Source organism: Caretta caretta, chromosome 6, assembly GCF_965140235.1.
Source record: "Caretta caretta isolate rCarCar2 chromosome 6, rCarCar1.hap1, whole genome shotgun sequence".
Taxonomy (NCBI): Eukaryota; Metazoa; Chordata; order Testudines; family Cheloniidae; genus Caretta; species Caretta caretta.
Genome location: NC_134211.1, coordinates 62,019,188 through 62,032,573, shown reverse-complemented (window position 1 = coordinate 62,032,573; position 13,386 = coordinate 62,019,188). Strand labels below are relative to the sequence as shown.

Genomic DNA, 13,386 nt, shown 5'->3' with positions numbered 1-13,386 from the left:
GTAGTCAGTACTATAATGCACAGATTTAATGTACTGTAAGTACCTGCATTAGGGCATTAGGCAATGTGATAATTAACCCAACCGGAAAGTGGCCCTAAAGATCTACAAAACGTTTAAATAATTTTCCAAAACTGTACATCTGTATTCATGTCCAAAAGAGCATTCTCTGAGCCCACCTTAGAAAATTTATGCCTTTGGCACAAAATGGACCCATCATTTGCTACTGCAGCAGCACTTTGTGCATGCAGATAAAGACCAAAAATGAATATCAATGACTTCTGGTCCTAAATTCTGTAACTCTGTGACGCAGAATTCATAACTTAGTCTCTTAACTCAAGCAAAACTCCCACTGACTCAGTAGCCACCACTTGTCTTTAATCTCTTTAATCTTAAGCAAGGTCAAAGATAGTAGCTAGCCAATTCCAGCAAAACCTAATCTCTGCTAATATCTAAAAGCCCTCCTTCAGGTGAAGGTATGGCCTGGAGAATGTATTGGTCAAGCTGAATGACAGTCACTTTATGGCTGAAGGAAAAAGACAAGCATCCCAGATAATGCTATTAAATCTATCAGCAGCCTTTTATACTGATCATGAGGTACTTCTAACTCACTTACAGGAACTCAGCATGATGTAGAGCCACATTAAGCTGGTTTTGCTCATTCCTCTTAGACAGATCCCAGAACCATGACAGGTATTTTTTCCTTATCCCTGAGTGCTCACTTATACAATCCCTCATAGCTCACTCCTGTCACCTCTCATTCATAATCACAGTGGAGCCTGGGAGATACCAGTGGCTCCAGTGTCATCAATAATCTGATAAAAGGTAGCTCTGCAATCTCCTTCTCAAACATTTATAGTGTTGAATTCACCAACTGTCCCAGTGTCTGGAGGAAACTAAAATCTGGATGAAAAGCATTGATTTAACCCAGGTGAGTAACCACAGTTACTGCTAGACAGAGAGAAGTATTTTCAGGAATTGAGTGCTCATCCACTATTGAGGACATCTGCATAGTCTCAAGATCCCATCTGACTCAGTACTAGTTCTATCTGCCCAAAGAGCAGCTGTTTCATCTTTAGCCAGCCATGAAACATTGCTCTTTTTCCCTAATGCAGTCTAAGCCACAGTGATGATCACTTTCAGGCAGGATTGTGCAACATGACCCCCTTATGGCCAGTTATCAACACAGGTATCAATACCCACATCTGAAAAAACCTTCATTAATTCAATGAGGGACAAAATAAATTCACAAGATACCCTCTTGAGCACTTCTATGGAGATAATCTGTGCATCAGTCTACACCTGGAGCAGAAAGAAAACAGGTCTCTTTCATGTCTCTAAGGTCACAGCCCCAACCCTGTTATATAAGCATTTACTGAAGCAGAAACCACTACAGTTTAAGTTGCAATACTGTTTTCATTCCAGCCCATTTTCACTTATTACTTTCATGCTTCAAAGGTGATTTCTTTTTAAGTTTGAGCAAAAACAGTTCAGTCATGTTGAATTATGAAGAGTGGAAAAATATACTTTCCCCTGTGATAAAAGAATTTTTGCAATCTTCTTATTTGTACAGCTCTACAACCACAATGTCTGAGTTGAAATTTGAAATTTGGCATGGAAATGGCCCTTACTGAGTAGAAGTGACTGTCAGTGATCCAGAGAAAATTGGTTTGGACTTGATTGAGCTCTGAGCATTTGAAAATTACATACCGAGTAGTAGGGTTTTTAACTTACTTCAAGTGCATCGAATCTAGTCAAATATATTGTGGGTTCCTATGCAATTTAAAGTGCTTAGGAGGCCTCCCTTAGCACCTTGGCAGCTTAAAAAAATGCAAGGGTTGAAGGAGGGTTCCTACATACTTTGTGAGGTGTGCAGGGGTTAAGGAGAGCAGGCATTTGGATACTTAAGTGATGGGCACAGTATAAGAAGGTAGATAGATCTTGAGCAACTTGTTATCAATCTATTTAAGATATTTATGGGTTTAGACAAGAACATAAGAACGGCCCTACTGGATCAGACCAAAGGTCCATCTAGCCCAGTATCCTGTCTTCCAAAAGTGGCCAGTGCCAGGTGCCCCAGAGGGAATGAACAGAACAGGTAATCATCAAGTGATCCATCTCCTGTCACTCATTCCCACCTTCTGGCAAACAGAGGCTAAGGACACCATTCCTGCCCATCCTGGCTAACAGCCATTGATGGACCTATCCTCCATGAATTTATCTAGTTCTTTTTTTAACCCTGTTATGATCTTGGCCTTCACAACATCCTCTGGCAAGGAGTTCCACAGGTTGACTGTGCGTTGTCTGAAGAAATACTTCCTTTTATTTGTTTTAAACCTGCTGCCTATTAACTTCGTCTGGTGACCCCTAGTTCTTGTGTTATGAGAAGTAGTAAACAACACTTTCTTATCTACTTTCTCTACACCAGTCATGATTTTATAGACCTCAATCATATCTCCCCTTAGCCGGCTCTTTTCCAAGCTGAAAAGTCCCAGTCTTATTAATCTCTCCTCATACGGAAGCCATTCCATACCCCTAATCATTTTGTTGCCCTTTTCTGAACCTTTTCCAATTCCAATATATATTTTTTGAGATGGGGAGACACATTTGCACACAGTATTCAAGATGTGGGGGTGTACAATGGATTTATATAGAGGCAACATGATATTTTCTGTCATCTTATCTATCCCTTTCTTAATTATTCCCAGCATTCTGTTCACTTTTTTGACTGCCGATGCACATTGAGTGGATGTTTTCAGAGAACAAGGTCACTAGAAGTGCTTACCTCAGCCCCTGAATGATTCAAAAGGTACAAAAAGTTTAAGGGAGCAATTTGTGTGCACCTTATATTGCCAAATTCTGTCATTACACATTACTACAACATTGCAAATTGCAAATTACAGAATGTATATCAATTACTGGCAACTTTTTGCAAGACAGCATAGTTTCTAAGTACTGGATAATGAAGCTCTATCTTAACACACACATAGGAAATGCCATGCCAAAAGCTCTGTTAAGAAAACTTTAAAGTTAAACTTAAAAGTCAGAAAGTGACAAAGTTAAGGGTTTACATACAACTTTAATTCTGTCCTGTTGTGCATACACATTACAATCCAGTCTTTAATTACATTATCATATGTATTTTTCAAATAATAAAGTTATAAAATTTTTTTTACAGCCTTAGCTACACATGATCCTCCTTATAAAAATAATTTTCATCCTTGCATTCTTACACTTCTGTTTGTTGTAATGGTCCATTATATCTTTAGTAACTTAGATAGGTAAACTAAGGTAGTCAGAAAAAGAGTGACTTGCCAAGGTCACATGACAAGTCAATGTCAGATCAGGAATAAAATCATGATTTCAAGTCTTGAGCTCTAACCAACAGATATGCTATGGTCCTATTCTATCATGTTACAAAATTACATTTGACTAGCTGTTTACAAAATTTAACTTTCCTCACTCGAAAGTGTCAGCGAGTGGTGCATTCATATTACAAAAAATATGAAGTGTTTATCATTTACAACCATTAGGAGAATTTTCAAACAGCAATTTTTTAAGCAGAAAAGATAATCACAAACATCTCTTAAATACTGTTGTCCTACCTACCTTGAAAAGTGGAAGCAAAATATATTTAACATACTGTACGAGTGAAGAGTCCCACATATACATTTTAGACTGAAAGCTCTTTGGGTCAAGAACTGTCATTTATTATACATTTATATAATGCCCAAATGGACCCCCACTAAAGGTTGTGGCATTTAGGCGCTACTGCAGTAAAAACTGTAAATATTAATTTTACCTCTGTGAGGGATCCACAGGCCACTCCACCATGCAGGGCTTTATCCAAACCATCTAGGGTAGTGGATAAGAAGGTTGAGGATGGATTGATAGCCCTTTTCATTTTCATCTCATAAGCCTATAACAGCAAAAATTAACACACACACACAAAAAAAGTTTTATTCAGCTGACAAGAGAAATTTCTGGCATTTGCTCCCCAACAATCTAGCATGATTTAATACTTGCCCACAAGTTTACTGTTCAAATCCTAAACTATATTCTCATCCTTCCCTGTGTTCTTTCTTCACCTGAGTCTCCACCACACTTAAATGCAGACACCACTAAGTAGATTTAAAGGAGTTTATTGTATACACTGAGGCTTTTGCACTTTTCTCCCACATCACAATGTCAAATTATAGAAAGCACTTTACAATAACTTTGCAAAAGTGATGGTTTTTTTTCCCCTGGCCAACACGTGCTGCTTTTGATCTGCGAAACTACTACTTTTGAACAAGGAAATACTAACCCTGTGGTCAGCAGAGCTGTGCAAAGCATTCACAATGAAACCCAAAACCAAGAATTTGGCTGATTTTGAACTTGGCATCTCAAAACCATTCGAGTTCACTGAAAGGTTCATTAAGATTTGTAAACTGTTTGAACAAGCCTAGGTCAATACCAGAGCCTAGCATAGCTTTTGGGTTTTGTGAGCCTGATCTAGTGAGTATGGCACCGGACTGGCAGGAAATTTGGGTTCTTCTTCCAGCTGACTTAAGATATGAGGCCAGTCACTCACCCTTTTTTATGCCTCAGTTTCCCCATATACTGGACAGCAGGCTTAACCAGTTAATAGTTGAAAAGAACTTGGAGATCCTCAGCCAAAAGGTTCTAGAGAGTAGAACTGTACCAAGTACATGAAAAACATCTGTTTTGATCTTTTCAGGGCACAAAACACCACAAAGCAAAACTGGCTCCAGTGACGTCCTGATGGATTTGGGTTCAGGTTAATTGGAAAAAGGAATGCATGGAGTGATAAGGAATTTGCACACATTTTTTCATTAGTACAAAATTAGTCTTTTTTTAAACGATGACATTTTACACTAGCTGTGGATCTGCCTCATATAGATTCTAATGTCAAAAGGGATCATTATGATAATCTAATCTGACTTCCTGCATAACACAGGCCATAGAATTTCATCCAATAGTTCCTGTATTGAATCTAAGAAATTGTGGCTTTGTTAACATATCTTTTAGAAAGACATTCAGTCTTCATTTAAAGACTCCAAGTGAAAGAGAATTTACCACATCCCTTAGTCTGTTCATTGTTAAAAATTTTCCATCTTATTTCCCCTTTGAATTTTTTTGACTTCAACTCCAACCACTGGATCTTGTTATGCTTTTGCAGGCTCAATTAGAGTTTTCTAATATCAGATATCTTCTCTCTTTATAGGTACTTCTTGGCCACCAATCAAATCACCTCTTAACTTTTCCTTTGATGAACTCAATAGATTCAGCTCCTTAAGTCTCCCATTCTGAGTGGAATTTTCCAGACCGCAAACCATTTTTGTTACTCTTTTCTAAATCCTCTCCAATTTTTCAGTATCTTTGGGCACAGAACTCTAGTAGTATATCTGTATAGAACAGGGTTGAGCAAACTACGACCCAGGGGCCACATCCAGCCCTTCAGACGTTTTAATCCAGCCCTCAAGCTCCCATCAGGGAGCGGAGTCCAGGACTTGCTCCACTCCAGCGCTCCAGGCGGGGAGCAGGGTTGGGGGCTTGCCGCACTCCGTATGGCTCCTGGAAGCAGCGGCATGTCCCTGCTCTGACTCTACGCATAGGGGCAGTCAGGGGGCTCCACATGCTGCTCCCAGCCCAAGCACCACCAATGGTTCCATGGAACCGCAGTCAGTGGGAACTACAGGGGCAGTGCCTACGGACAGGGCAGCACATAGAGCTGCCCGGCCATGCCTACGTGTAGCAGCCAGAGTGGGGACATGCTGCTGCTTCTGGGAGCTGCTTGAGGTAAGCACCACCTGGAGCTTGCACCCCTGACCCCCTCCCGTGACCCAACCCCCAGTCCTGAACCCCTTGATCCCACCCCAGAGCCCACACTCCCAGCGGGAGCTCTCACCCCATCCTGCACCCCAACCCACAATTTCATGAGCATTCATGACCCGCCATAAAATTTCCATACCCAGATGTGGCCCTTGGGCCAAAAAGTTTGCCCACCCCAGTATAGAACAATGTTGTTACGACTACCACCTTCTTACCCATACTCAGTATTTGCTTTTTTCATTCAAGGATCACACTAGCCACAGCATCACACTATGAGTTCCTGTTCAGTTGCTTATCCACCAAGACCCCAAATCCTTTGCAGAACCACTGTTTGACAAAATACACCCCAGACTTGTTGATAAAAATATTCAATAAGGATGGTCTGAAAACCAATCCCTGTGGGACCCCACTAGAAACACCCTCACCACTTGATGATTCCTAGTTAACAGTTACTCATTGAAATTTATCAGCCAGTTTTAATCCATTTAATATGTGCTATTTAGATTTTGTATAGTGCTAATTTTAATCTGAATTTTATGTGACACCAAGTTAAATGCCTTACAAAAGTTCATTATATTAATTGTTACCTTTCACAAGGTTGCAAGTGTGGTTGATAAAAGAACAATTTCATGTTCATTTGACAAGACCCGTTTTTCAAGAATATATGCAGATTGGCATTAATTATATTTCCTTCCTTTGCTGATAGAATCCCATATCAACCACTGCATTATTTTTTCCTCGGATCAAGGTCAGGCTAGCCAGGTCAGCCCATTTAACTTTTGAATACTGGCACAACATTGGCTTTCTTCCAGTCCTCTGGAACTTCCCCAGTTGCCCAAGGTTTATTAAAAATTCACATTGATTATCTGGAGAGCTTCTTGGCCAATTCTTAAACTGCAGCAAAAGTTACCTGGACCTGCACTGTCTTGACACCCTGTTTTCTCTGCCCTATCTCCCCCCTCCTGCCACAAGAGGGCTACCATCATTAGCATCTTTTCTTTCTGGCTGGAAGGACACAAGAACAGTCTTATTCAGACATGTTCTCTTACAGTAGCCAAAATAATCCAGTCAACAGGAGTGCAGCCCACACCTTCTGTCTCCTTCCCTCCACTCTCACCAACTCTCTAACACCAGATGCATCATCTTCATGCCACTTCACATTCCCATTTGCCTAGGATGAGAGAATATGAGATTCTCCAAAATGAGCAGAATATAGCTTTAATGATCACTCTGCTCTATGGCACTAACATTACTTTCTAAAAGCCAGTTTCTATGAGCACTGATGTTCCTACCCTTCACCTACACTAATCAATGGCACTTTCAGTTGTAAGGCTCAGATTGGAAGCAGCAATATCTTTGATATTCTCAAAGGTAGGAAAGAATTCCTTATCTTTTTGAGTGGCTCTCAGCATACATACGTCATTTGTAGAAGTGCTACTTATATCCTATTGTTATAACCTGAGCAACCTGCTTAAGCACTAAAATGCCTAGCTGAACTCACTGTATTCTGACAAGAAAATTTTCTTTTTATACACTTCTGAAGTGAGAAATTCATTGTCTTATGGATCTGAATTTAGCAATGAACACAGGCATAGTCTGACTTGATCCTTATAATGGAATCCCACTGTTTACATCTTGGATGGCACACCATCTCATTTTATTTGCAACAAACCTATACTACACTATACCCTTGCTAGATAAAAATAAAACTGACTGTAGTCAGATTTCATAACAGTATCACCGCAAGGATACTTACAGTCTGCATTTTGGGAGCACAAGCTAAGCTGACTTTGCAAAGAAGCTTCCGTACATTCCAATAACTTTGTCCAGTCACTTTCATTAGCTCCAAGAGTGAAAGACACAGAAAGTCCTGAAAGATGATTAAAAGGAACAGAGTTCAATCTGGGGACTGAAGGGGGAAAAGAGATTTCATTCATTTAATATATTTATAAAGAATCAGTTCATATTCCAAATTCTCCCATGATACAATTCAACTGAAGACAATGGAATTATACAAGGCATTAATTCTGCCTCACATTTTAAAGGGCTGAGTGGGTGTGGGGAGGGCGGAAGAAATTAAGTATTCAGTTATTGTCATTTTGGGGTGGGATGAAACAACAATATTGCCTTCCTCACAAGCCTCTGCCTTAACTTAAAAATGATCACAGACCACCTCAAATGATGTCTCATCTTCTGATTATCAGACTTAGGGCCAGATCCTACAATTGGATTCATGTCAGAGGACTGCAGCCTCTGCACAGAGACCCTGGATCTGCTTATGGATCCATTCATACAGACACTTGCAGGATCTAGCCCTGAATCATCCTGTATCAGACAAAGTCACAGAACACCAGATTAACAACTCTGATTTGAGAAGAGAATGCGAAAACATCACTTTTAGTTTCAGTTTAATCTGACCATCTTCACTTCCTTTTGTACTGTGTTGCTGTACATAGTTAAACAATTGTCTTGCTCCACCCAAGTGGCAGCTGAATTTCACTGGTGACAGAAGTGATCTCTACATTACTTTAGGATCTTTGGGATGAAAGGCTCTATATAAATGTAAAGTATGAACTTGTGGGGAAGTTATATTTCTGCACACATTCAAGACTACACCTTTACAAGGCAGCAGGCCATACATGTGTCAAAGTGCCACATAACCCAACGTAAAATAAATCTATTAAGCGAAAGTCTCACCTGACAGGTATTGATCTGATGCCGACTCAACCTGTCACAAAGTTCCTGAGATAACCCTGCTCTTCTTAATTTCTTAGTGGCCATGCTCCCACATCTGGTGAACAGAAAAACAATCACACAGTACAGCAAAACAAATCTAGAAAAGCAGTTTGCAATACCAACACAAACAATACCAACACACAAACACACACTCTCTACTCTAAAGAATGGAAACATATCAGACACTACAAATCTTTGTACTATTGGAGTGTGTAAGTGATCACAGAGCAACTCCTGTTAAATAACAATTACCCATAAATAGCCAAATGCAAGGCCATGCACCTAGGAACAAAGAAAGTAGGTCATACATACAGGATTAGGGACTCTATTCTGGGAAGCAGTGACTGAAAGAGATTTGGGGGGGGGGGGGTCATAGAAGATAATCATCTGAACATGAGTTCCCACTGCAATGCTGTAACTAAAAGGACTAATGCAATCCTGGGATGTATAAGTAGGGTAATATCAAGTAGAAGTAGAGAGTATCTGGCACTGGTGCAACCACTACTGGAATAGTGTATCCAAAATTCAAGGTTGCTGAGAAATTAGAGAGGTCAGAAAAGAGCCACGAGAATGATTAAAGGATTGGAAAACATGCCTCAGTGAGAGATTTAAGGAGCTTGATCTATTTAGCTTATCTAAGAGAAAGTTAAGGGGTGACTTGATCAGAGTCTGTAAGTACCTAAATGGGGAACAGAAATTTGATAATAGAGGGTTCTTCAATCTTGCAGGCAAAGGTATAACACAATCCAATAGCTGAAAGTTGAAACTAGACAAATTCAGGCTAGAAAAAAGGTGCATGTTTTTAACAGTGAGGCTAATTAACCATTAGACCATCTTTCCAGGGGTTGTGGTGGATTCTTTATCGCTTCCAATTTTTAAATCCAGATTAGTTGTTTTTCTTAAAGATATGATCTAGTTCAGCCACAGCTATTGGACGCGAAGAATGAATTCAAGGAAGTCCTATGGCCTGTGTTCTGCACCTCAGACATGAAGATAACAATGGCCCCTTCTGGCCTTTAAATCTATTAATTAGCTGGGATATTACAATTGTACCATTTTTCATGTTCTTAATCTCTCAACCAGGGCATAAAAGATACCAGTATGCCTGGCAATTGAAAAGCAGATGTCACAGATCGTCTAAAGCAACTATACACATTTGTCTTCCTATCTACACATATATTCAATCATTTTATTCTTTCACACATAATATCCTGGGGTTCATAACAAGGACTTCAAAGAGACTGGCTCTTCTGAACGTTCCTCAGGTATCCCACTGATCTTGGTGCATGGTGGGTCAAGCCTTGGGGTTATGTTAGTATTGTGTGAATACTCATGCAGTGCAGAAACTGTCAATGGAGTTCATTGTTATGTATCTCACTATAGGGTTTTAGAGCTCAAAACATACATCTTTGTCATTTGGCTGCCATGAAATTTTATTAAAGAGCTGGTTTCAGAGGAACAGCCGTGTTAGTCTGTATTCGCAAAAAGAAAAGGAGTACTTGTGGCACCTTAGAGACTAACCAATTTATTTGAGCATGAGCACGAAAGCTCATGCTCAAATAAATTGGTTAGTCTCTAAGGTGCCACAAGTACTCCTTTTCTTTTTATTAAAGAGCTAAATTCCTCCTGCAACTACAGAGGATACATCTTTACATGTTCCGGTTCCTCCAGAGAAAGCAGTAAAAGTCCTGGAGATCGAGAAGAGAAGGTTGGTCATAGAATAGGATTTGCAGGATTTTAAAAGGACAGCCATGAAAAGAATTAAATTAGTAAATATTTTTCCATTTTAATATAACATCCACACACTCAGCGCATAGCTCTAGAGTAGCAACAGTCTCTCATGTCTCTCTCACACTGCTCTTGCAAAACCCATGTGTCTGATCAGATATTCTGTGACTTGTCTTAGTTTCAGGAAGAGAAGAAAACAATTAGTCACAGGAATGGTACCCATAACCCTTGGCACATGACATTGCACCAGGCAAAGGGACAAGAGCTGCTTCCGAAGCAGCCTCGAAGAAAAAAAAATGAAACAGATTAGCAGGGAGACAAGGAGGAAGGAAAATACTGATTGGGAGTTCCAGAAAGCCAAGATACTCTGAAAATTCATTGCCATGTTTGCATTGTGACATTAAGGTTTTGTCTACAGGACTCCTAATTCATCACAGATACAGTAGAACCTGTAGACAGGACTCAAGTGTTACTTCCACCATGTTATTTAACCCTACTCAGATGATGCTATGGTACAAAAATGACACCTGAGGCTATGGCTACACTACAGAGTTTACAGCAACTCAGCTGTGCTACTGTAGCATTGTCAGGGCAGACGCTCTAAGCCAAACGGAGAGTTCTCCCGTCCACTTCTTTACTCCAGCCGGAGAGCAGCAGTAGCTATGTTGGTGGGAGAAGCACTCCTGCAGACATAGCGCTGTCCACACCGGCGCTTAGGTCATGTAACTTATGTCATTCGTGGGGTGTCTTATTCACACTCCTGAGTGACATAACGCATACCGAGGTAAACTGTAGTGCATACATAGCCTCAGTTTAATCCCAGTTTCCACCAGCGGGGCTGCACCGATACTGAATTACAGGTCCTAATGCTGCTAGTGCCGACAGGGTTTATGGCGCGGATCCTGCAACTGCATCACCCAGCTATTCCCTCTCCTTTGTGAATGCCCCCAGAGGGGGGAGAGGCCTCCCCACCTACCCCCCACTTCTTGCATGGCCCAGAAGGCTGTAATGAGCGAGTCGCTCCACACACACACCCCAGCGCCCCCAAGAGAACAGGCGGCGGGGGGCGCCCCTCACTCTGCCCCGACTCCGCTTCCCCCGTGGGATAGCGCGGGGATGCCCCGCACACACACCGCAGGAGTGCAGGGCGCCCCAGGGCAGCCACACTGCCTTCCCGCGCCGAGCCAGGCTCCCCCTGCCCCGCCCGGCGACTGCTGGCTGCAGCCCACTCCTCCTGCCCTGGGGCCGCCGAGCCCCTCCCTTTGGGCTCCACCATCCAACCGCCACAACGGCCCCGCGCCCTGACCTGGCAACTTTTTCAAAGTCTCCCACTTCCCCGAGTCAGAGGTGGAGCCACCGAGCAACATCCAGGGTAGCGATTGGCCCGTTACCCTAAGCCACCGACCAATCAACTGTAACGTTATGGTTTAACCAAGCGCGGGGCGTGCTGGGAAGTGTAGTTCTCTGGGGGAGGCGCGCGCAGTGAAGTGTGGGTATGAGGTGTGCAGTGGTTTTGCTCCCTGCAGTGTATCTAGAGTGGAAGGTACCCGCCCCGGCTTGTTTTCAAGGGGTGAAAGATAAGAGAATTCCTCTTCCCCCATAATTTCTTGGCTGTGGTTGTGTATATACAAGTACATGATGGTTTGAAGCTGCCCAGAGGCTCGGAATGTTAGAAGTCAAGGGACCACTAAAGTTACTTTCCTTGTAGAGACTGGTCCAAAGGCAGAGCTCAAGCTACATACACTGGGAAAATGGAGGTACTTTTAAAATGTGATTACTGTTACTTAGCATTAATATGCCTCTTTAATCTGAGGATCTCAAATTGATTTACAAAGGTGGGTAAGCATTATTCCCATTTTCTGATGGGGGAGACTGAGATGTACAGAGTTTGAAAGGTTTCAGAGTAGCAGCCGTGTTAGTCTGTATTCACAAAAAGAAAAGGAGGACTTGTGGCACCTTAGAGACTAACCAATTTATTTGAGCATAAGCTTTCATGAGCTACAGCTCACTTCATGGGATGCATTCAGTGGAAAATACAGTGGGGAGATATATGTACATAGAGAACATGAAACAGTGGGTGTTACCATACACACTGTAACGAGAGAGTGATCACTTAAGGTGAGCTATTACCAGCAGGAGAGTGGTGGGGGGGGGGGGGGAAGAAGAGACCTTTTGTAGTGATAATCAAGGTGGGCCATTTCCAGCAGTTGACAAGAACGACTTAGGAACAGTGGGGAGTGGAGGGGGGGAATAAATATGGGGAAATACTTTTACTTTGTGTAATGACCCATCCACTCCCAAGCTCTATTCAAGCCTAAGTTAATTGTATCCAGTTTGCAAATTAATTCCAATTCAGCAGTCTCTCATTGGAGTCTGTTTCTGAAATTTTTTTGTTGAAGGATTTCCACTTTTAGGTCTGTAATCAAGTGACCAAAGAGATTGAAGTGTTCTCCGACTGGTTTTTGAATGTTATAATTCTTGACAGCTGATTTGTGTCCATTTATTCTTTTACGTAGAGACTGTCCGGTTTGGCCAATGTATATGGCAGAGGGGCATTGCTGGCACATGATGGCATATATCACATTGGTAGATGTGCAGGTGAACGAGCCTCTGATAGTGTGGCTGATGTGATTAGGCCCTATGATGGTGTCCCCTGAATAGATATGTCGACACAGTTGGCAACGGGCTTTGTTGCAAGGTTAGGTTCCTCGGTTCTGGTGTGTGGTTGCTGGTGAGTATTTGCTTCAAGTTTGGGGGCTGTCTGTAAGCAAGGACTGGCCTGTCTCCCAAGATCTGTGAGAGTGATGGGTCATCCTTCAGGATTGGTTGTAGATCCTTGATGATGCGTTGGAGAGGTTTTAGTTGGGGGCTGAAGGTGATGGCTAGTGGCGTTCTGTTATTTTCTTTGTTGGGCCTGTCCTGTAGTAGGTGACTTCTGGGTACTCTTCTGGCTCTGTCAATATGTTTCTTCACTTCCGCAGGTGGGTATTGTAGTTGTAAGAATGCTTGATAGAGATCTTGTAGGTGTTTGTCTCTGTCTGAGGGGTTGGAGCAAATGCAGTTGTATCGTAGAGCTTGGCTGTAGACAAT

At 41.9% G+C, this 13,386-nt stretch overlaps 1 protein-coding gene across 6 annotated transcripts in view; it reads right to left on the bottom strand.

The window, feature by feature from the left end:
• The window catches only part of RAD51B (RAD51 paralog B), a 788,206-nt gene that overhangs the window by 677,997 nt on the left and 96,823 nt on the right, over window positions 1-13,386 (bottom strand). For 3 of the 6 annotated variants that reach the window (XM_075129638.1, XM_048852287.2, XM_075129639.1), the window contains exons 1-4: window positions 11,603-11,657; window positions 8,530-8,623; window positions 7,589-7,702; window positions 3,800-3,916 (exon numbers count right to left, since the gene is read on the bottom strand). In XM_075129638.1, the coding sequence (XP_074985739.1) occupies window positions 3,800-3,916; window positions 7,589-7,702; window positions 8,530-8,613 (315 nt within the window). In that variant the 5' untranslated portion in view covers window positions 8,614-8,623; window positions 11,603-11,657. Of the gene's footprint in view, window positions 1-3,799; window positions 3,917-7,588; window positions 7,703-8,529; window positions 8,624-11,602; window positions 11,658-13,386 lie in introns of those variants that run through there. The other 3 variants (XM_048852286.2, XM_075129636.1, XM_075129637.1) reach the window with 1 other exon arrangement.